The 24896-nt window shown below is 42.3% G+C and overlaps 1 protein-coding gene across 4 annotated transcripts in view; it reads right to left on the minus strand.

Annotated features, from left to right (window-relative positions):
- The window catches only part of SLC6A11 (solute carrier family 6 member 11), an 86519-nt gene extending 64827 nt beyond the window's left edge, over positions 1–21692 (minus strand). The window contains exons 1-5 of one of the 4 annotated variants that reach the window (XM_042026739.1): positions 21473–21690; positions 20798–21028; positions 17861–17995; positions 17554–17694; positions 16047–16137 (exon numbers count right to left, since the gene is read on the minus strand). In XM_042026739.1, coding sequence (XP_041882673.1) covers positions 16047–16137; positions 17554–17694; positions 17861–17995; positions 20798–21017 — 587 coding nt within the window. In that variant the 5' untranslated portion in view covers positions 21018–21028; positions 21473–21690. Of the gene's footprint in view, positions 1–16042; positions 16138–17553; positions 17695–17860; positions 17996–20797; positions 21029–21130; positions 21232–21345; positions 21369–21472 lie in introns of those variants that run through there. The other 3 variants (XM_042026742.1, XM_042026741.1, XM_042026743.1) reach the window with 3 other exon arrangements.
- Positions 21693–24896: the final 3204 nt, after the last annotated feature.

Raw genomic sequence — 24896 nt, forward strand, 5'->3', positions numbered from 1 at the left:
TTAATTACAAAAAAAAGGTGATAATATTGAAGAAAAACAGCATTACCCATGAAATACTGGGATAAAACTGAATTAATTACAAAAAATTTATAATATTGAAGAAAACCAGCATTACATATGAAATACTGGGATAAAACTGAATTAATTATAAAAAAAAAAAGATGATAATATTGAAGAAAAACAGCATTACCCATGAAAGACTGAGATAAGACTGAATTAATTTGAACCAAGGACTCCTCGTTACTCTCTACTGAAAATGCCCCATGCTAAGGTAGGGAAGACAAAAGGAAAAACCACAATATTCTCAGTGGGTTTTGTATCTGGTTACAGATGAACAAATGTTTCACTTTTTCAGGTTGGTGACAAAATTTTAATTTTAAAACAGCTTTGCCTTAAAGTCAAAGAAAAGGAAATAGTTTGAATTAGTTACCAACACAAATGAGCCGAAAATAAAACACTTCATTAGCAAATGGTTTTTCCAATTTTATTCCTTTTCCAGAAAAAAATTCTAACCTTTATTTTTACACGCTAACCTTTATTTTCATGAATTTCCTTTTGTAACTGAAGCTGTAACATTAAAATATTTTCACAACCTCAACCTTTTGAGGCAGCTTAAAGCAACAGATGCACACGTTCACATACAAGTCTTTAACACCTGCCATCAACCATCCTGAGCAGAGATTTCTTTGAAATCCATATTTCAAGTTAATATAAATTATCACAACCTCAGAGACCTCAGACTTGCACTACTCTCCCTCCACACTGTGAGGGAACACAGATTAATTGATTTTCACTGGTTTGAATTGATTGTATGATTGATGTGTACATAGGTATACAGATAATTTAATTACAATTTAGTAGAAAGGTTGAGTATTATATTTAAAGCAAAGTAAGCAAACTACAGTTAAATATATAAAATAATTCTTCCTTTTGGATTCTGTTCAGTTATTGTCTGAGGCAATAAATTCAGGGATAGCAATTCTGATCCTGTAATTCCAGACAATAAAATATAATGGTTCAATGATATAGAAAATGTATATGAGAAGATAATATTTATATGGAATATAAACAATAAAAGGAATATAAACAATAAAAGGAATCTGCTCTGGCTCTGCTGTCACCAGCAGCAGGTGAGGATGAAGGGAAATTCCCTCCCTGCCTGTAGGGATGGAACAGGAGGCTGGAGATGCCAACAGCTGGAGTCACGGGGGGAAAATGAAAATATTGAACTCTTCCCAGGTTTTCCAGGTGCCTGTACAGATGCTGCAGCACCTGGGCAGGTTTCACACCTCCGAGCGCTGCAGCTGCTGCTCCTGATGGATGCAGCCACTCGTAAAATGTGCGTTAAAAACTTCCTCCTTAGCTGGGGAAGGACAGAATTAACTATTAAAACACCGCATCTCAGGGTTTTTCTCCTTATTTTCCAGTGAATATAAAGGTAGATCTTCCCAGTCAAAATAAAAGGGGGCAGAGAGTTAACACAGACTTTTTGAATGTTATCTGTCTAAATGTAAAATTGCTGCGACCTCATCCAGGAATTAGCTTTATTCTTCAAATCTTTATTCTTCAAATCTGCCACCAGATAATTTGGGAGAGAAGTGATCCAGCATGGAACACCCTCAGCTAGCCAAGACCTGCAAAGAGCCTGAAGCTCTGTCATCAAAATGCATCCAAATGCAGAGAGGTGGCTTCTAATGAAGGATCATTTTAATCAAGAAGAGGAAGCACAGATTTGATACCTGAAAACATCACTGAGCCATAATTACACAGAGAAGTGATGAAATGCATCGTTAAAATTCAAGTTCTTCTAAGCTATTGACAGGTGAACGTGGAATTTTGCCTAGGATAAAGTCCACTCTTTTTACAAATTCTCATTCAAAACCCAAATGAAATCCTTGAATTCTTAGATCACCTGGAAAGGAATTTATTGCAAGAGAACCAGGACAACGATTGGCATAACATGATATAAAAGGGAATAAATAATATAGGGCAATAAATAATAAAAGGCCTTTTAGAATAGTACATTTTTCAGATGAAAACTGAGACAAAATATTTACACTTGGGCCACAATAATTGTGAAATGGAAACCTTTTCATTTAGCTTTGTTTCCACTGTAAAATAATGATGAAAATTTTTCCTTAGGTTTTTATGAAACCAGGTTTCTTTATGGCTATTTGGACTTATTTATGTGCATGTGAACCTAAACATGAGTAAGGTTTCTTTTCCAAAATGGGTGTGCCAGACACTTCAATTCCTACACTGTTCTTCCCTAAGTGCAAAACCCCTTCATAAATAAATGTTATTACTCTCTCTCTTGTGACTGAAATATTTCACACACCAAAAGATGCCTTTGCCTTAAGAAAATAATTTTTAATGAAGGCTTGAGATGAAGATTTTAAAAGCAACCAATTCCCGGGAGCAGAAATCAAAGCTCGGTGTTTTCTGGATGCTCTGAGAAGAGCAGAGATATCTCTTTTATCCACCCAAAACTCTTGGCCTGATACTTTTGTAAAGTGTCATAGGAAGCAAATGGCAAATTAATGGGCTCACCGCAATTATCCCTGCGGGTCCCATTTAAAACAGACACGTGGTGCCAATCGACTGGAACTGTCAGCACCACAATGAGGATTTAATTACCCTCAAGTGCTGGAAATTGGTTTGATTTCCTTTGTTCCAGCAGAACAAAGGGTTGGTGTTTCCCTCAGAAAGGGAGCAGCAACAAGTCCAGAACTTATAATTAAACTATAACACACAATGGATGCAAAGGATGGATCCAAGGAGGGGGAAGTCCTGCCCAGAGGCCAGCAGGGATTTCCTCAACAGGGACAACACAGCTCTCCCTAAAGCCAGACCTAAATTCTGCTGCTGGAACCATCTGAAACAGCAGCTGTGGATGAAGCTTTGAAAGGAAGGAGCAATCAGAACAAGAAATTCTTCTCACAAAACCTCAGTTCAGCCATATCTACCCCAATTCTTTTCTTATTCAACTGATATAAAAGGAAAAGGGGGAGCGTTTTGAAGATAGGATTGTCCCCTGCATCTGAGAAGGGAGGTTGATGCCTTCAGGGGTCAGATCACAGCTCTTTGCTCCTCAGCAGTGCAGCCTCTATCCAAAAGCTGTCATGACCTTGCATAAATCACTGACAACAACAAAAAAAGGCTTTGTAGCTTCCTCTAGGCCTTCCTCCTCTTCTCTCGAGCACCCTGCACTGCCTTGTTCTCCTCAGCTCTTCATGCACAGAATAAAGAAACCAGCAGCAAAATCAGCATTGAATGTGCTCCTCTCTGGTTTGAAGGAGCAAACACTTGAAGGAATGCTCTATAGCAAATCAGCTCAGCTGCTTTGCATCACACCTGGGTGAAAAGAAATAACTTCATCCTTCTGTATATCAAGACTTACTAAAGCTGAGCATCTTTAAAACCCCCTTAAAGTAAATGAGAAATATCTTAACAGACATTTCATTGAAATATCTTGAAACTTTTTCACTAGAATTCACTACTGCCACTTCTTTATTTGAAGAAATGAAAAACACCAACAACATTCCTTGATAGATAAAAGCCTGGGAGACCACTGTAGCTGGCAGTACAGCTGCAGGTACCCATTTGAATTATTCCAGACCATAAAAATCCCTGCTTGGTACAAGCCAGTTCAAGCAGAGTTTGCTGGCAGCAGCTTAGGACTGTGTGAAACTTCGCTGTGAGAAAGGTTTGTCCTGCACTGAAGACAAAAATCATTAATTACTGTTTCTCATTGAAAACAAAAAATTGATGAGAGTTTGAAAATATTTATTGTAGGTATTGGTTTGGTGTCATAGCTGTTTGAGGGGGGTGATTTTTGTTGTATAAAAATACTCAGCAGTTCAGCCCCTCGAGCTGACCCAGAGCCTGGGAGAGAAGCCAAGGTGGTGGCATTGGAGCTTCTTGAGCAGAATATTGAGGGAAACAAACTCCACTGCCATGGGGGTGAGTTTGGAATTAAAGGTTAATCCAAACCAGGGCAAGGTTTTAATTCAGGAGGAGCAAAGTGTTAATTCTAAACAGCAGCTCTTGCTTGTAAGTAAGAAGAGGGGATTTGTGGTGTCTCACTCTGTGCTTGAAGGTTTCACTGCCTCTGGTCACACAAATTTAAATTGGCTAAATGTTATTGGAGATTCTTACTTTTCTTCCTACGCATAACACAGAATAAAAGTGGTGAAAGTTCCAGGAATCCTAATGAATAAAAGATAAATTTGGGTGGGATAATCGGGCACATCTCCAAAGGGTGGCTGTCAGAAATGCTGAGGTTTGGTCTCAAGGGTCTGTGTGGTTGGACTGAACAAAATCACAACAAAGTTACTACAGTGTAGATTTATTCTGCTTAGAGCAACAAATATTGGAGGCCTGGTTTAAATTTCACTTGAATCTAAATATAAGTGTGGATAAAAAAAAAAAAATGGAAGGCAAGATAGAAAGAAAAAATTCAGCATATTTTCAGCACACATAAAATAATAAACCCAGGGAGAAATGAGACCTCATACAAGGACCTCGTGTTCCCTACATGCTGGGGACACCCTGTTGCTGTCCAGGGTCACCTCTGCTGTCCAAATGAAGATCCCTGCACGTGCCAGATTTACCCAAAATTTACACAGGTAAAATCCCCCTGGGAGATGATTTCAACAAGTATTAGATACTTACTGAAAATGGGGTTAATTTGTTTGGAAAAGTACTAAAAATACCTTCCAATTTGGTGCCTCAGTACATGTGAGAGGAAGAAGGGCCCCTCCCTTGTTGGAATTTCTGGAGAGGGGAATGTTGTGAGATAACTGAAAAGCAGCCTTTCCACCCAAGTTTGAATGCAAACATTCTGAAAGCTTACACACTATTTCTTGGCCATGGGAACACTGGATTTTCCTGGGAAAGAGGGTCTTTATTAAAGTGTTCCAGTGTGAGGAGCTGGAGCAGGCTCTTGGATAGAAAGAGGATTAACAGCTGCCAACACATCTTGGAAAGGAATGTCCTGGGGTACTTCTTGCGTCATTTCATGATTTGGGAAGCTGAAGAACAGCTTCCATCTATTTGGGGAAGCTCCCTTCATGTTCCCACTTTGGTTTGGAGCAGTTTCCAAGACACTTTGCTTTAAAAAACCCAACACCATCCAAACAAGGAGCCCTCCTGAGGTCCCTTGTCCCTGGGGATGTGCCCAGCCAGGGGCAAAGCTCCCTTTTACCCTGGGCCACACTCTGCCCTCAGAGAACTCTGGGGGGATGAAAGGACAACAAAACGATGCCACTGAACAGTGCCACTATAGAGTGGCCTTTGTTATTTCATATTTTGGTGCATTTTATCCCTGCAGCTTTCAAACCCAGTCCATATTTCCCTTGTGAACCTCGTCACTGAGGTTCCCTTTGAAAAGAAAACACACCTGAGCGCCAGTGCTGCACAGATTTCCCATCAGTTTAGGAGAAAAGGATCGATATCTTTTAGACATCCTCTATTTCTGTGTGAAAGTGAGTTTGTTTCCATCTAAAGACATTTCCTAAACTCACACCTTTCTTTCTCTCCTTGAGCTTTATGCAATTAATATTCTTTAATTTATTGGTGTATTTCCAACCCAAGTGTGTTCAAGTATCCTGTGCAAATAGACAGTTTCTGACTCAGAAACTCGACAGATACTACTGAATTCTGAAAATTGTAGGATTCCAATTCCATGCACCAGAATCCTCTGTGGATGCTTGAAGTGCCAGGAACTTTCCCGTGCCAAAATACCTGTCAGGAAAGTCAAACATTTCCCTGTGGCTGTCTAATCTAATTACTGTCTAATTTGGGAGAGGCAGATCCACGCACCCACGTATGCATTTCCAGCTCCAAGGTGGAAAAGAAACAGCTGAGAAGGAACAAGCTGTTTTGGAAGAACCAGAGTACACAAGATATTAAAGATTTGAGATGTTCTCCACTGCCTTATCTACTCTTATGATAACTTTTGAAAATGATACTGATAAACTTAAAAAAATCTATGCTGAATGCTAAATATAAAACTGTGAAACCAAAAGGCTGGCAGCTTACTTTGTGAAATTCTCAGGATTTTTAACTAAAGATATCCATATTTCATATGGCTCAAGGTAAAAAGGAAAATTATCCTGCAATAAAATGAACCTAAAAAGAGTGTTGTTAATTTTTCAGTCAATTCATGACTGCATTTCTCACTTGTGCTGGTTTGCAAGATTTCTCTGGTGTGGTTTTTTTATCTTTTGACACAGAAAACGTAAAGAATGGTGCAATATTGTCTTCGAGAACAGGTATAGAACATTCTATGTACTGGAAATATCAAAGCTGGCAAACATTTTCCAGTTGTAACACTTAAACATCCTCTTCTACACATTACAGGACTGTATTTTAAAAGATAACTGGCAAATTAGAGATTTTTTGAGCTTCATTGCATAAACAAAAATTAATAGGTAGAAGATCGCATACCTCTGATGAGGGACTTGAACAAAAATGTGTGGGAGACCTCTCCTTTTTCCAGGAAGAGAACACCTATTTGAGCAGTGATAACCTTTCTGGTTTTTAGCCCCAGAGTATCACAGAATCATGGAATGGTTTGGGCTGGAAGGGACCTTAAAAATAAATCCAAGTTCCACTCCCTGCCATGGGCAGGGACACCTTCCTCTGTCCCAGGCTGCTCCCAGCCCCATCCAGCCTGGCCTTGGGCACTGCCAGGGATCCAGGGGCAGCCACAGCTTCTCTGGGCACCCTGTGCCAGGGCCTGCCCCACACCCTCACAGGGAAGGATTTCTTCCCAATATCCCATCTATCCCTGCCCTCTGGCAGTGGGAAGCCATTCCCCCTTATCCTCTCACTCCAGGCCCTTATAAAAAGCCTCTCTCCATCCTTCTTGTTGGCCCCTTCAGGTCCTGGAAGGCCAAAATTCAGTCACCCCAAAGGTTCTCTTGTCCAGGCTGAACAATGCCAGCTCTCGCAGCCTTTCCTCCCAGCAGAGCTGCTCCATCCCTCTGCTCATCCTGGAGCCTCCTCTGGCCTCTCTCCAGCAGCTCCAGGTCCTCCCTGTGCTGGCCCCAGGGCCGGACACTGCTCCTGTACTGCCCAGAGCACACACTGAGTGAACGTCAGAATTGAGCAGCACGTGACTCAGGCTGGATACTAAATTGGTTCTGACCTCACTTCCATCCAAATTCTACAATCTGGGATTAGCAGGAGAGGAGGAGAGAAGCAGAGAGACACTGGCTGCTGCTGTACCCTGCTTTGTCTTGCTGCCCTGAGGAGCTCAGTGATGTGAGGATGACATGGGCAGGAGTGGCACGGTGACACATGAACCATACAGAGGGCAGGGATCTGACAGAGAAGATGCCTTACAAAGAAACTATTCCTTTCAGACTTTCTTTCCCGCCCCCCAGAGGCTGATACTTGGGAAACTAAAGATGGGCTGGTTGTGCCAGGGGTTTTCCCGGTGCAGCAGTGTGGTAATCACTGAAACACCTCCAGAACAAGCATGGCTACAGCTGTAAAGTTAAACAAAGGCAATCTCCCAGTGGATTTGTTGCAGATTTAGCCCCTAAAAGTGTTTAAAATCAGGAGACAGGGTCTGGATGCCAAACTCTCCCTGCAAGTCAATGTGAGCTGACACTTTGGCTTTTCTGGAAGTTGTATATCCAGAACAAGAGGTACAGGCTCTGTGCAATGTCCAAACCTCTCTTTTTAAGGTTTCATGTCAACTCTGAAATAGGGAATAGAGCACACCCACAGGTTTGTGAAAGAGCTACAAATTATCCTTGACAGATATTGCCTGATACCCACTTGTACTCTCCAACCATCAGCGCTCAGGGGTTAGAAAGATGTAGTTCAGCTTTTAGAGCTAATCTGTGGGTTACAGACTGAGAGAAATTTGTTGGAAATCCTTTAGAGTGTAAGACTTCATTTCTGGAAATCCACTTAATTCCATACTTGGCTTATTTCTCAAAGCAGCAGACAGACAATTCCTGGTGGCCACATTAGCAAGAATCCCTCAGCTCCAGCGTTATTCTGAAATATTTACCTCTTCCAGCAGATCCAGTGGGACCTACACATACCACAGTGAACCATTCCTAGCTGAGCCACATTTGCTGCTCTTCAGACTGGTTCCTCCTTCTTAAATTCCTGCTAGGGTTGAATGTTGTTCCATTCATTACCCATTTCTCCACGCATCCAATTAAAAAGTGAAATTAGGCTTTCTTCTGCAGATTTTTCTCTAAAATTTCTAGTACAGCTTGCAGAAAAAGACACACATTTCTTGTGCCAACCCCTGTCTCATTAAGGTCAGGACTTAGGTTATTTGAGTGTATGCATATATATATATATTGTTTTTATCATTTTTACTTGTGTGTCTGTGTCTGTCACACAGAGACACTGGGGGCCAAGCACAGAACATCCCATTCCTACAACCATTCCTGACCTATTTCCTTACCCCTCTCTCACTGAAGCCATGGCACGTTCTCCTTCAGCAAGCCCAAGGGTTTAATCCTGTTCAACCTTTTTTTGTGCTGTTCCACTCACCTCTGCTCTACAGTCTCTTTTCTCAATACATCCAACGACTCCTTCAGGCTTTTTTTTGTAATTTCCCCTCTTCTCCTCTCTGAAGAAGTCATCCAGTGACAAAAATCTCCCTTTTTATTCACCTTAAGTGGTATAAATTAGCTCAGCACACAGCACCAGCTGTGAACTGAAAGCACCCAGGAGAAATGCGAGTCAAGCTGTTGCCTCTCAGAATTTCTGTGGAGCTTTTTAGACAACCTGTGCAGTTGTACTCAGCTTTTCTCTCTTAATTAAATGTCCATCAAATGAGAACTACAGAGCACAAAATATTGAGAACTACTGCATGTTCTTGTAAAATAGAGGTTTTGGCTCCAAACTCATGTAACAAATGAATGGTGATAAGCTCTTATCTCTTCCTCACAGAGCAGGCTAAAAGAAAACCATTACCTGACCGGCAAAAAAAATTTTAAAAATTGAAAAAATCCCTCCTTCAACACATTTCTTATACTCACTGACCCTGGACTTGAGTCTTCACAAAATATCACTCTGCTGTAGCACTTGCAAATTTTGCAGTATTGTTAATTAAATGCAGATAAATTCTACTGACTCATTTTTTCATTTATGAAGTAAAACCTATGGACATCAGATAGGAGATAATGAAAGAAGAGCTGTTGAAGGGATTTGGGGGAGAGATCAGTTATTTCCTTTCCACCCTGAGGACAGCTATGCCCACACTGCTGTTCCCAGGCCTGCACTGACTGATTGGAAAGGTTCTGTAGCCTTTCCAGGAACTGCAGTGCAATATTTAATGAGTTTCCTCTGGAAGTCCTCCTGACACTGCAAAGCAATTTTGCTGCCTTATAGGAATATAGTAGAAAACAGTGAAATAATGAAAAAAATAAAATTTAATTCAATTTAAAATCCCAAGCAACCACCCTTTCTGTTACTGCCCTGAATCTACAAAGCCATACTTGGGAAATACTCTTAAAAAGTGTCTAAACATTTGATTTTTCTTATGATGATACTTTTTCAAGAGCCAAAAATAGACAGAGGCTTGATGAATTGCATGGAAATAAGTCCTTTACACAGCGTCCATGCTGAGATAGCCAAAAACCAGAGGAATGTGATTCCTGCTTGACAATGTTTTCAGTTACTTGTTCATCTCTAAAATTCCTCTCACCAAAGCCCTTCACATTCCCAATTCCAAGACAGGGAATAAAAGCAATGGGCTCATTCTTGAACAGCTGGAAATAACAATCTATTATTTACAAGGCCAGTTGGATATTTAAGAAGTTCCAGAGGCATTGAAAAATATGCCTTGGAAGAGTTTCATGTGATTTGTTCACACATCCGGCCTTGCACATCCCATTCCTGTGGTCAGCCACTAAAGAAAATAATTCCTGGAGTGGGCAACTTTGTCAAGCATGGATGTGACTTTTCAGCTTGTGCTAGGCAGGACCTCTCACACAGGGGAGCTGCTGGAGGGGACTCATTGGTTTCAGGCAGCAAATAGCACCAGAAATATCTTATTTTCAGTTTTCTAGAAGATTTAAAATTTGTGTAGATACTTGTGGGAGGTTGTACATGATAACTCGGGGAAAAAGGGGATGAGCTGGTTTTATACTTGCATAAAACCAGGTCTAGCTGAAGGGAGGCCTTTCAGTAGAGGGGTTTTGTTCATAAATAAAAAAATTAAAACCAAAAAGCCTCACATGACAAACCCAGCAAACCAACAGCTCATGAGAAAGCAATGAAACCCCTGGCAAAGGCAGAAGAAACACCCCTGGTTCTTTTGGCTCGTGCTGCTCCTGGCTGATTTGGCCAAGCCCATCCTGGCACAACTGAGGTTTTGCTGTTTTAGACCTTTCATTTTATATTAATTTTACCCCTTGGAGCAAAATGTGCTTCTCTCCTATAATTCTTTCCCTACAATAGCAAAACTGGCATCTGTAGATGTGCACGTCTGTAAACACACATTGCTGTGTTAACCACAGCCATGGAAATGCCCCTATGGTTACAAATAAACAAGATTTCCCATTTTGCAGCAAAACTGGAGATCTAAGCCAGCAGCTTCTAAAGATCATAATTTAAGCACCTCACTCAGCTTCTGAGCGTGTTTACCTACTATGAATAGTCATAATACCATTCTAGAACTTTGACAATTATGCAGTTAAGGGATATTTTAAGTGGCTCACGTATGATCTTTGCCACAAAAAATCAGTTTCTGGTTTTGACACCACTGCAAGCCAAAGCTTGACCATATTCTAACACAGGAATCAACCAAATGCTACAAATTCCCAAAGGAGTAGAAAGTCAGGAGAACTTGCAAACTTGAAGGTCCTTTTTTCATTGTCCATAGCAAAAATGTTATGTACAACAGGACACGTAAAAATCAAAAACCATGGAAGTTCATCCACCTGGCTTAGGGTTCAGCCCTCAATACAGGAGAAACTGGCAGCATTTTGACACCAATCTCATTTGCTTTTTTCTGCTGAAGTCAGGCAAAGTCAGTGATCTTGAGGCAAACCCAGATGGAGAGCTCACGTGGCTCCAAACAAAAAGCAATTTTCACACGGCCCCTTACGAACTGGGCAGAAAGAGGAGGGTCTGGCACAGCTCAGTGTCCTACAAGACACCCACAAAGGGCTGGTTTGGAGTGGTGCTGAGTCCCCTGGGTACTGAGCACAGCAGGACCAGACTCAGCTCGCCCCTGACTTCTTACTGTGCTGGGGATTAACCACAATGTGACTCCTGCACTCATTTGTAGCCTGAATGGAACAGGAAAAACCTCTTTTTTGACTTTGCAAGGAAAGGGTTTGTGCCTTTTCCTTTTTGCTGAGAACAGCCCCTTTTCTTTTGCCCAGACAAAACCAATGTTTTTTCTCACTAGGCTCTACTTGGAAACGCTAAGGATGTGTCACCCCCTCCAGAGAGTGACAGGCCAACAACCAGACCTCCTTTAACAGAGGACTAAGTTGTTGCTCCACAGCCAATAAAAAACTATTGAGGTGGAATCAGCCACAAAACCGTGGGTCCTCTTTCTGTCCAGCTCCCTTCCCAGGCACTGGAAACCTCAAATTCCTGCCCGTGGTGACAGACTGCAGCAGCAGCCAAAGGAGCACACAAGGCATGGCTGCAGCCCCCACACCTGCCAGGCAATTCCCTCTCCTAGGAAAGCAGAAAAGTGATGGAGCAGAGCATCTCCCCCTCCTGTTCTGATTCCTACAAATACACCCTCACCTACGGCCACAGTTCTCTTTAATGTCCTGCTTAAATTTATCAGTAATTATCAACATCGCAGCTACCACTATGTTTGAAATTTGGGCACTAAATTTCCATGTGCCACACCTTGAAACTATGATTATTACTTTTTCTTAGAAAATCCATAAGTAAACTATGCGATTGGAGTGAGGGAAATGCCTTAAAGGGAGAAAACAGGTCAGTCTCTGAATGCTGGCACCACCATGAAGGGGAAAGTGGAGGTTCAGACTCTGGTCTGTCCTTTGGAACACAGCAGCAGAGAGTTTGAGGAATAAAAAGTGAACTTACATCAGTTTAGCTGCTTATCTTAGGAACTGTACCCACAGAGTGTGGAACTTGTCGAGGCTGTGGTTTGCAAGGCCTTTTTGAGTAAAGCAAGAAACATTTTAATCCCTTAATTTTGATCAGTTGCCAGTGGTTAGTCTCCTCACCCAAATGAAGTCTTAAAACAATAACAGGGATAGATATTTCCAAGCAGGAGAAGAAGAAAAGAATGTTCAAACTCCCAGACTTTGCCTGCTGCTCCTCCAGCAGGATCAGACCGTTTTCACTGTGTAGCCACAGGTAGGTGGTTATCAACCACAGCCTCACAAAAATATTTAAAGTTTTGAAGTTTAATAAGTTCTTTGGCATGTACCAAGAGGAAAACAGCATCTAAGACCTGCTGCAGGTTTTCCCTCTGAATCCTTTTTTTATTTGTTTTAACAAATAATCAATCCATGCAAGGTAAAAACGAAACCCTCGCACACCCTTTGTGTGACAGTTACCAAAGCAGGTAGATAATGATGAATTATCAGAAGAAGTGAGGCTATACCTGCTCAGGGAACAAGGGAACAGCATCCTCTGGGCACACCTGAGGAAGGGGAACTGGAAAAGCTTCATGGCACTGCCAGGTATCCTCTGCCACCTCTGCCCATGGGTGAGTCCCTGCCTGACTCAAGCCACAGCTTTAGGAGTCGCCAAGGCCACAGAAGCACCAACAGCTACAAACATTTCAGCAGAAAGGCTGAAGTTTTTGTTTGCAATCCTCAAGCCAGCTGAGGATTTGGATTTAATTCCAGTCACGAGTAAATAAAGGCTGAGCCTTACAGCATAGTTGGTGGAAAATTATTAACAGCACCAGTTAAAAAAGATTTCTTTCCAAAGCCAGAAATAAAGATGTTTTGGGCCTGGTGTATTCATTTGCACACACAAAACCAAATCCAACTTGTCCCCCTGCTCCTGTACCTCCCTCAGCACAAGTAACTCTCAGACTGGGAGCACTGGACTTGAGAGCAGCACAGAGCACAGCAAAAACGCTGGGGAATTACTGAGTCTTCCCCAAGCACTCTTCTGGTTAGGCTGGGTTTAATTAAAACCATCTGAAGACATTGTGATTACTCTACAAGGCTGTGGCAATGTGATACAGCTCTGAAAGGAAAGCTGCAGCATCAGCCTGACACGTTACAAACACAGGATTGAGTTTTAGGTGTAAACAAGCTCACATACAGCAAACAACTCAACAGACAAAAAAAACCCACCACAAATACAAAAAAATCCCACAAAACCCCAATTTTTTTTCCCCAAAGCCAACCCCTCACACAATAAATTGGCTTTATGTGGCCACAACTTGGAGGAATTTCAATGGCAGCCTTGGCATTACAGGGAAAGGTTCTAAATGGTTATTCAGAAGAAACCTCGAGCTTTCCCCTCCCCTTGCCAAGCATCAATTGTATTTTTAACTTAATTTTAATTAATTATATTAATTGTAGTTAATTAATTGTAAGGAACCTGGTGGTTATGCAAATAACCCCAGGTCTGAGAAGGGTTTTTGCTGCAAGGAGGATCCTCACACGCTGCCCATGTGAGCTCTGGAAATAGCCCTGAGCAGCTGCTCTGTGCAGTCTACTCCAGCTACTCGCCTCTTACTAATTGTTGCAACAAGTTTACAACGAGTTTATGGCTCCTGGCACCAGAATTTACAATGTAGTAAAGCATCATCACGAGAACACCACCTCTGGCTGAGGGAAATAACATTGCTGGTAACACTTATCTTCCAAACAAATTCATATTTAATTTGTATTAACTGCTCTGGGATCTGCTCTGCACATTTATACAGAAAGGCCACTGCTGTGTAATTAAGACATATAATTTAATTATAATCTTAATTCCAATGAGTTATTTCAATGCAAAATCAGTCCTAATTTTTAATGAGGCTCATTCTTCCACTTTGAAACTGTTATGTCTTTTTTTTTAATTTTGAAGCCATGCAACATCATAACCACTTAAATTTTAAACAAGGCAAACCCCTTCCTTAGCAGGAAGAGAGTATATTTTTCTTCTGTGTGAAGAACTCCAGTTTTGGTTGGACAGAGAAAGCAGATAAATTTAATATCTTAAGTTATTTTGGCCAGTAAACTGTTAGTGTTACAAGAAGTTTGTCTGTGGCACGGTAAAAAAAGAAGTTTCAGATAAATAACAGATTATTTAATTTATCTTTTCTTTTGGTGTTTGTGATTTTTAAACGGTTTGGACCATATATTTTAACTTTTTATACACAAGACTGTAAACCCAGTTAAGAGAAAAGTTTAAATCCGATTATCCCTTCTAGTTTCATAATTCATTCCTGACTTAGCCAAAGTCAGGTAGGGAAATATGCCCCAAAATTGAAGGGTTTAAAACCCACTGCAACTTGACTGCAAGCTGAGCCAGAGAATCTTGTTTGGCTTCATTTTTAGAGATCTCTGAGAAGGAACGTGCTTCAAATGGCTTTGAATGTGCTTCAAAATAACACTGACACAGGAATTCAGGCAATCCAGAGATGAGCACTAACACAAAACCCACAAAACCGTAGAAACGTGAGAGTATAACACTTGCTCTGTGCCCTCCATGCAATTGAACTGAACATTTCTGACTTCTCTGAGTAACTGGAGTTACCATCAGTGGCTGAGTTGGGAATACTGCTGAAAAATAATATAAATGCAGGGGTAAATTGGCTAATAATTGAGAAAATACTCTGTTCATTGACTCTAATGATATGAAGTCTTAATTCTCATTATCCCAAAGAACCCTAAGAGATTTTTGCTAAAGTAAAACTAAGTTGTAGCATTAAGTGATGCCACCTGAGAAACTCTTGTTTATTCTGAAACACTGGAGCAGGTATATTTTGATTTCAGATTATTGATGTTCAGATTATTGAAAATTTGAACAGAAAATAAAATTTCAGTTTTACCCAGAGAGTGAATACCTCTCATATTGTTCAGGCTTAATTTAGCTGGGGGGGGGGCACGGTATTTTATTTTTAAATAACACAGTATTATGTGCTGAAAGAACCCATGAAGTCTAAGTTAACTGATGTAGCAAGAAAAAGAGGTTCAGGCAGACAACAGCACATCCTAAGATTCAAGGAAATTATGTCCATGTAGAGTTCTCCCCTCAAGGAGTTTTCATTCTTGGTTCTTTCAAAGTGTAGCTGTTGCTGTCCTGAACACAAAACAGCCTCAGAATAAGGCTCTGTCTTCAAGATAAAATGAATGGGTCCCCAAGAAATTGTAGGAACCCAGAATTTTGTAGCAGGCTTCGAGTTGTGAAATCACTCGGCGTTAAAAGCAACATTCCATTTGTGTGACTGGCTTAACACACACAACGCCCTGCAAGGAGCAAATGGGAGACTACACTGCCCTGATTAAATATTGATAGTCAGGAAAAATACGTCACCACAAAAGCAGATCATCTTTTGCAAACAGATGATTTCCTTCTCTTAGTCTAACAAGAAATCAGAGTCAGGGGGACAGGAGAGAGTTAAACTCTGCTGTTATTCTGGCTGAATAACTAACACTTACACAGTCCTTTAAAAAATAATGCGATACAGAAGCCAGAGTAGTAGTTAGCTGAAACAAGGATGAGGATGCAGCACTCAAACTCCTAAGGGAAGAAACATTTGGGGAAAAAAAAAAAAAAAGAAAAGGAAAAAAAGAATATTGTAAATCATCCTCTTTCTTTCACCTTTGCCTCCTCATTAGTATGGGTTTGAGGCTCTTTCCTCCAGCAGCAGGAGCCAAGCTCCCAAGCAAGTGGCACACTTTGTTCTATGTCCTTTCAGGATATGGAATTCCTTTCCTTGTATCCTCTAAAAAAAGAGTTAAAAACTCTCATTCTGACTGTGGCAAATAAGAAAATTTCCAGCTGAGCTCACATCCCTAAGTGCTATAGGGTTACGAGGTATCTAACCATGTGTAAATGATCAAATCATTGCAAGGTAACAAACAGTCTGATCAAATATAAAGTTTCTGTGCACTTACTCCCAGAATTCCATCACTGGAGAGGTGGCATTTTGTAAAGAGACTTGACTGCAGTTGCTCATATTAAGTTTTTGAAATTCCACACAGTTTTCTAGAAAAGAACAAAAAAAAAAAGAGTTTGCTCTGTTGACATGCGAGCACAGTTGCTGTTGTTCATCTCCCAGTTTGTGCACCTTGGGAATGGGAAAAAGCCTCCATTCTACACCACGTTTTCTGGGTGGGCTTAAAGTTTCTGGGTGCACTAAATGCAACAGCTGCTACTTCTGCAACACCAGATTAGGATAACCCAGGGAAACATCCATGAGGACCCTCCTACAACACTTCCCAGAGGCACAGGGCCAAAAAATCCCCTCAGGCAGAAGAAACAAACATTGAGAAACTGAGGTGATGGATTGGGAATTGCAAGATGCTCCTACTCCAGCTGCTGGTTCAATGGGTTACGGCTACAAATGGTTTAGGGAACATGGCCAGCCATAAACTTCCACTTTTTCCTGGTAAGACAAGTGGATATTTCCTCTGGTTTATCATAATTATCTCTAACACAGAGAAAGGCCAAAGCAGCTCAGCGCTGCTGAGCATTTGAGCAGTGATAACACTGGCCAAGCTCCTTTGCAGGGCTGCCAAAACTGACACCAAAGCCTTCTACATCCACTGGGCCCAAAGTTCATTCCCTGACATAAACTAAGATTTCAGGCAGCTTTAGGTGGGCTCAAAGAGCACAACAAATGGCCAATCAGTGAAACCATGAAAGACAATACAATGGGTACTTGATTTGAAATTGGACTGTGATTTAAGGGAAAAATGCAAAACTTCAGGAACATGGGAACATGGCACTGGGATGAGATCCTCCCCATGGATGTTTGTGATCTACAGACTCAATGAGCAGAGAATTACAGATATAAATATCAATGAGAGGACAGATGCAGAGCCCTACCCTGCAAACCCTCATGAATGCACACCTCATCCTTCATGCAGGAGGCTACTTTACATGCAGTAAGGATTATTTATGAGACTAAATTTCCAGAAGTAGCTTGATGAACATTATCCCTCAACATCTGGCATTTAAAAGAGCAAATCCAAAGATCCACATTTAATATTTTTTCCTCTCCATTCAAACTCCTCCTGATCTCATTAGAGTGAAAGAGCAAGATTGCAACCTGTCATCAGGTCATTCTCTGCTGCAGAATTCACTCTCTGTGTTCAGGGAGAATAGATATGATTGCAAATGAGAGTCTTGGGATTTAGCCAGAACATCTTACAGAATTAACGAAATCCATAGTCTTTTTCTGCTGACATTAAATTCTCCAGGAGTAAATGCTTACACAATGACCCAACCCAGAAAGGTCCAAGGCAGTTCCACTCCAGGTTTCCTTTCTCTTGCTGTAGTGGGATGTGGTTGGCCCACTTCCACTGACTTGGCCACAGCAATGGCTTTGTTCAGGACATTTCAGTGTCAATAAATCACTTGGAAGGATTTGTATAGCAGCAATCTCTGCTGAGGTCATACCTGTATTCCATTCATGGCCACAGGAAGCCCAGGGAAGCTCTGTAGTAAAGCAGTTGAACAAATAGAAGATAGCCCATGCTAAAATGATGATGTAATATACATTTAGGTGTGCCTCTATAACTTGGGTAGCATAGCCAATGCCTGGAGAAGCAAAATAAAAAGTGAGATACAAAAGAAAACTGCTTGTCAGGTAATTTAAAAACAAATGCTTACTCTTAAGTATATCCTAACTTCCATTTTGATACTGTTTATTTCATTTTACTTCAAATTGAATGCTTTCTTTTGTAGTAGAACACAGAATTGTTACCTTCAAATAGAGGGCAAACTTTCCTCCAGCATGTGATGCCTCCTTCACTTGTAAACTGTCCCAAGGCTGTCTCCAAGAAAAATACTGGTATTCCACAGCAAATAAAAAAGACCACGTAGGGGATGAGGAAAGCACCTGCAAGTGAGTATTGGGGGGTGTTGGTTAGAATGAATCCAGTTCCTCAGCAGCACAGTGAGGATTTTCCCAGTAAAGGAAGGATCAGCTGTGAGCCATCCCCCAGGCATCACGCTGGCAGGGCAGGATGGATTTACTCCTGCCCCAAATATCAAGAGCTAACCCGTAAGCCAGGGCTAAACCAGACCAGATCAAAGTTCCTCAGCATAAAGTCAGCTCATGAGGCTCTCAAACACAGAAAAGATCCCAGCCGTGCTCAGCTGCAAAGTTCTGCTCTGCTCAGCACCACGTCAGTCTACACTACCTCCCCTGCTTTTTTCAGGGGTGAAGAAGGGTTACAGATATTAAATCCAAGAAATCCTTTTCACATTATTTATATGAGCCTGATGATAAGGATTGTGAAAAGGGAATGAGGAAACAAACTTCAGAACTACTTACAAGGACAGGAAAGCAGGGCTTGGCCTCATCAGCCAGAAATATTAATGTGAAATTCTAGGAAAACAACAAAGCATCAACACTTTCGTTGGATGCTGGCAGTAAAATCCAGCACAGGCAGTGAACCACAGCAAACCCCAAACACAGCGCACCCACACCCCGAAACAGCTGTTGTACTTCAGCCACCTCGATCAGAAAGTTGAGACAATTAAATCCACCTGCTCTGACTGTTTCTTTCACATCTCATCACCAGGAGTCTCTTCCCTCAGCCAGGAAATTTCCCTAGAGCTGAATCCCACGTGCCTCTCAAGCAATCCATGGGGATTCCACAAAGAATGGAATATTTGCATGGGTTCTCTGGATGATTTACTGGTCAGTATCAAATGCACTCGGCCCTCTCATGCACACAATCATAGTGAGTTTAACATGGCAACTTGTGGAAAACCAAAGTATCAGCTCAGACTGTTTTTCCAACACTGTTCCAACAGGCATACATCAGGAAAATGAGAAAACATCAGGTTTCCCAGCTTGCAAAAAGATCACAGTCCAAGAAATACCTAATTCTAAGCACGCAAAGAAATTAATTTTCCTTAAAACCTGAACATCCACAAGAAGAACCTAAAATTATAGAAGATGATTCCTACACTCCACGTTATGACTTGGAGTAAGTCCCAGAGAGGTCAGACCTCCCAAGTTCCATACTACAGCTTCCAAATTTGCTCTGTAAGCAGCAACTTATTCACAACTAGCTCAGATATTTACCACTGCCTCCCCCTACCACACACCAAGGAGTTTGATGCATCAGATGAAAGTACTAAGAACAAGCTCTGGTCTAATTCCAGCACGGGGTTACAAAGCCACAGGTCACAGACTGAGCCTTCATTGACTAAAACTGCTCAATGGCAAATGTCCCATGGTGCCAGGACATGACCAATTCAATCACACCCACTCATTCTATTCTTAATTAAATTAATTAAATATCATATTCAAGTAATTAGTCTTTCATCAAATCACCCCAAGCAATGATTAGAATTCTTTGTGCCTCATGTTACAGCCTTAAAAATGAGAGCATCACCATTTGACAAGCTGGCACATACCTATAAATAGGCACCTAAAGGTGGCCGTGTGAACCCAAAAATTACACACCAGAAATATATTTCTGTTATTTCCTCTGCCAGAAGTTCTCTGGGAACACTTTAACAATCAACAAGAAGTGCTGTGTATCTGGTATGCAGCATGTTAATATTCATGTATAACAGCAGGATTTGGTAGCAGCATTCTCTAAAGGGTGAACTATTGCGACCTAAGTTTTGCCAAAATACAGATCCATAAAGAAAGGAACTTCCAACACTAAACACAACTTCCACAGCAGTGTTTGTCTTGTAGAAACAGCAGACAAAACAGGCTAAAAACCATCCTCGAGTTCAGATAAGGAAGGACAAGGAATAGAAATTTGGCACAGCATTGTTAGCAAACAAGCCCGTCAAAGAGCAGATCACCGCTTATCAGCCCTGCACATCCCATTTTTCTCCCAGCCTCTGTGTTTACACTACCACTGACCCAGGCCTTAAGTGGGGAGAATGTTGAACCCAGTCCACAGAATTCTAAACTGAGTTTGTAATTTACTTTTCTTCCTTCGTTGCTTCCCGAGCAGAGCTGATGTGCTTATTCCCAACTGTCATACATCTTACACGGTTTATAGTCAGCTATAACCAACACATGGCTCATGTCATACTTCTGTAGAAGTTGAGTCTGCTCTTTTCTTTCTCAATCAACATTCGTATTTTACATTTATTAGTGCTTGCTCTCTTTGAGTAACCTGTAGTTTTACATCTTCCCCTACCTTGCTGTAGGAACTGGGGAAGTACTGAGAGACGAAAAGGTACGCTGAGGTATAAAAAATTTCAAGTAACAAAGAAAAAATATTTAGTCCTTGTGGCATTATTAGAAAAAAAAATTCATCCTCTCCCAAGTACAGTGTTGTGACAAATAAAGTGCTGCCTCCTTTTCTGTGTCAGACAAACTTAGTTAAGTATGCCTGGGTGTGTATTCACATGCAGAAGACAGCCTGTACTACTATTACAGAACACTGGCTTCTTCTGCACGAAAAATGCTACTGACAAAAATATCTCAATTTACTAACACAGAAGAAACTTGTAAAAATAAACCACACAGTGTTTGGAGAGAAGAAGAGAGAAACACAACGATTTTTCTTAGTTGTCAGATGTTTAAAGCTTCCCTGTCTGCACATGCACTGAAATCCTGAACACGTATCTCTTACTAGAGCAATAAATCACTGCAAAGCATTCTTAACGCTTTAATTCCCGTGTTTAATTCCATGTAAATCCACACGTGATGCCATCTTACCTCCTCCATTCTTGTAGCAAAGATATGGGAATCTCCAGACGTTTCCCAACCCAATAATCTCCCCTGCCACAGAAAGCACAAATTCAACCTTATTGTTCCAGTGGCCTCTTTCATGAACTTTCTTATCATTGATGTGGACGAGGTTAGTACTTGAAGCTTCTGGGTCCAAAGCATCTTCTGGCTTGCCATTAATTATAGGAATAGTCTTTTCAGCTGTCATGACTTTTCAGCCTAGTGGAGAACAAAAGAAAAACACACAGGTGTGTTAGGACGCTTGCTAGTACTGATCTCCAATGACTGAAATCTCCCAGCGCGGCATTGGCTTCTCGTTACCTGTGGAAATCTGCAGGTGAAAGTGAGGGAGGCAACTCCACAGGGCTGGAAAAGTTGTAAAGCAGGGGAAAAGGAAAAGAAAGGGGTGGGGGGAAGAGAGAAGGTTACGTTCAAGGGAAAGGAGTTATTTCCAAGTGCAGACAGACAACTTCCTAACCGAGGGAAGCCTTTCAAAAATCCCTCCCCGGGCACGGATCCCAGCCTGACTGACCTACCAGAGGACAGAGATCTGCTGCACCTTCCAGGCGCACACCTGAGCCCAGGAGCCCTCGGGGACGTGCAGAAAGGGCTGGAATGGTTGTGGCCTGCCTGGAGGAGCGGGGGAGCTCCCGCATTACTCACCCAGGGCTCTGCCCGTGCCTGCGCGCCGGGGACAGGGGCCGGGCTGTGGCTCAGCGCTGCCTGCGGGCGGATGGCCGCGGCTCCGGGAGCGGGGAGAAGGCGTTCAGGATCCCCGGGAGCCGGGAAGCCTCGTCCTGCCCTGCCGCTGCTGGCGGCCCGGCGTGGGTAGTAGGATGCTCCCCGCGCTCTGGAGCCGGAATTTGCAAATGCTCAGCCCTCCCCGGAGCGATGGTTTAACACCCGCCTCCCCCCTCCGCCCACCTCAGGCTGTCCCGCCAGCTCCCCCCTCCTCCTCTTCCTCCTCCTCCTTCTCCTCCACCCAGCATCACCACCGAGCATCCCCAGCCTGCGCTCCCCCGCCCCGCGGGCAGGGCCGAGCCCGGCAGGTTGGCAGCCCCGTTCCGCATCCCCTGCGGATCCCGGCGCTGCTCCGCACCCCTCGGGCGGGGAGGGGGCACCCGCATGCGGCGGGCGGGGCGCACGGACAGCCCCGCACCTGCGGCGCTCGGGGCTGGCGCAGGCCCGGCAAGTTAAAAAAAGGAACCCGCCGGGAACAGATGACAGAAACTTCAGCTGGAAAGGGCGGCGAGGGGAGCCGGGGGACAGACGGGATGAAAAAATAAATGGAGGGGGAACATTTGGGAAGTGTGGAAACAATGTGGGCGCTTTCGAGTTACACCAAGAAAATGCAGAACCAGCCCATGTGGGCATTGCTAGCTGGGGCTTGGCTTAAAATTCAAGCTGTAAAAGAGGCGAGGATAGGGAAAAAAATTATTACAAATGGTTTTGTTTCAGGTTGAATCAAATATTTCGAGTAGAGAATTTTTTCCCATTTAACCCTCTCCTTTTTAAAATTTTTTGTAGGTCAGTCAGTTTCATCCCACGTTTCCAAACCCAAATTAAATACTTCTTCCTGTCTTCATCTCTGCAGCTTCTCCTCAGCAAATGGCAGCACCCAAGCCAGGTTCTTGCTTCAAATCTTCCCTCGGCTCCACACTCTGCTGCAGCTACGATCAGCAAGGCTTTGCTCTGCAGCTCCAGGGGATGCACTTTGGAACACACAGGCTCCTAAATGCAGGATTCTCTGCTGGAGAATGCCCCAGAGAGAGCCTGCTCCTCTTCCAGGTGGATACTCTCCCTCTCACTCTCCAGCTCCATGGATTTTTCCCACTGCCTGGACTCCTATTAGCATGGAGGACAGTGGAAAGATGCCCACAGATAGATTTTATATTAACTTGAGCTGACTTTGTACCCCGCTTGTACATTACACACTGGAGCTTCTGCTGTGGTTAAAGTTTTCAGAATTTTGCATTTCAACGATGCCTGTCACAAGGGTGGGTGCTGGGGCTTCACCTTGTCAACTCTCTGTCACATCAACCCTTGCACCTAACAGGTGCAGGATGAGCCTCTCTCTTTTCTTCTTGATGCCAGTTCTAGTCGCACCTATCTTGGGAAAGGAAAAACTGCTAAAAAAATGCAAAATTCTTACATTTTTTTTTTTTAGAAGTATCCTCCCCACGGGTATTACCAGATCTAGGTTGGTCTGGGGTGGTCTATTTGTGGTTTGTCTCTGTTTTTAATGTAGTTGGTATTAATTAATTGAGGATGGAATAGATCAATTTTTCCCAAGCTGACTTTGCATAAACCAAACTCAACTCGAAGGGCTTTTTTTTGTATATTTATTTTTACCCCCTCCTTCATCTTGTTTTCAGCAGGGATCAAAACAGACACTGCTTTTCTGTATTCCAGCCAGGCCTAGCAGGCTCAACAGGATACACTTGAACATCAAAGCTGACAGTGAATTCTCATTTTATTCCTGAGAGTAATTCTAAAACTGGAGGGGAGCTAAGGGACAGTAAACATTTGATGATTCAATACAGAGGAGAGACCAACCTTCATCAAACAGATTGATGACCCCCAATTGAAGGGCCTGCTGCAAGAGACAGGCCACGGGCAGATGCTGAAGGTGTTTATTCACTGCTGATTTGGTCACCATTTGAAATGATTAATTCCTGGTGTCGAGTGTTTTACCCACTGCTGTACTCCTGCACCAACTCCCATTCAGTCTCCTACCAGCTGAAGTGTTTATGGGAGTAATTGCTGGCTGCTAATCCTTGTCAACACTGCACTGTGTTTGCAACATAAAATGACAAATTTCAGAGCAGGTTGAGAACCCTGGAGTTTTTTAATTCTGGTGGAGCCTTTGCTGTAGCAATGAGAGAAATTCCCTGGATTGCAGGCTGGCTCTCAGTTCATGCTCTTGCCTGTGTCTCTGGTGCTCCTCATCCTGCCCGTTCCCATCAGCCTGCTGGGAGACCCTGCATAAGTTTCCTGGCCACACCTTTCAGGCCCTACATTAATATGGTGTGCCCTAAAAAGCAATCCAAGTCCTGCTTTATTCAGGTTTATCTCCACACTCCCAAGGAATCCTTTACAACTCTGTGCAGAAAGCACAGGGGTGGGGGTGGAAATCAGATGTTTCTGCTAACCAGAGAATGGTGCTGTGAAGTACCCAATGTTCCAAGGCTACATTTATTTAGATTTATAAACTAAAATTAATCAAGGGAAGTCATTCATACCTAGAGTAACTTGGGAAAGCAACCTCCAAGAAAAATCCACATTTCCACAAGATTCTGCCAGGCTGCCAAAATTAATGTCAGCTAAAGTCATGTGATGTAGTTTCAGAAATTAAAAACTGGGGCTTGGCTCCTTTCTTCTCCTCTTTGTAACTCTGAATTTCTGTGTTGTTTCTGCAATACAGAACCCTGTGACAATATGATTGGGGGGGGGAGGGAACAACAATTCTCTTCAGATTTAAAAACCTCTGTTAAGATTTGCTATAAGCAAAATCTGCACAAGCCTTATATAAAGATTTCATAAAGCTGGACTCTTTGTGGGTAAATAGCTACACAAAAGCAAAGAAATGCCATAAGAATTTCATTAGTGATAACAATCTGACAATATTTCGGATCAAAAGCCTAAAATCACAAAGCCATGATGAACAGCACAGACGCCTTTAGCTGTTTTTGTGAGCTGACTTCAATCAAAAATAGGCTGATTTGTGACTAATCAGTTTTCTGCAATGGGAAAAAAAAAGATTTAGTTGTTGCAGATAATTTTAAGTAAAGCAACACCTGATTGTTTGGCTTCTGTTTAGAAAGGCTTAACCTCTATCGCCGTAGATATCTCTCCATCCAATTTATTGCCTCACAATGGGTGAGATGCTGAGTTTGGGGTTGAGGAGAGCTGTAAAAATCAGTTTTCCATCTCTTGGTGTTGCCTTTCCTTTGTTCCTTGCTGTCAGTGTGAGATCTGTGTTTTGTTACTTGCATTTTATCTTCCACACCCTCTTCTAGACAGGAGTGGGTGACAATACTCCACAAAATGGGGTTTCTGCTGCAGACTTGTGCTGATCTCCTGGAAG

The sequence above is a fragment of the Corvus kubaryi genome, unplaced genomic scaffold, assembly GCF_017639235.1.
Source record: "Corvus kubaryi isolate FWS band 111438036 unplaced genomic scaffold, C.kubaryi_AGA036_p1.0 37285, whole genome shotgun sequence".
NCBI lineage: Eukaryota > Metazoa > Chordata > Aves > Passeriformes > Corvidae > Corvus > Corvus kubaryi.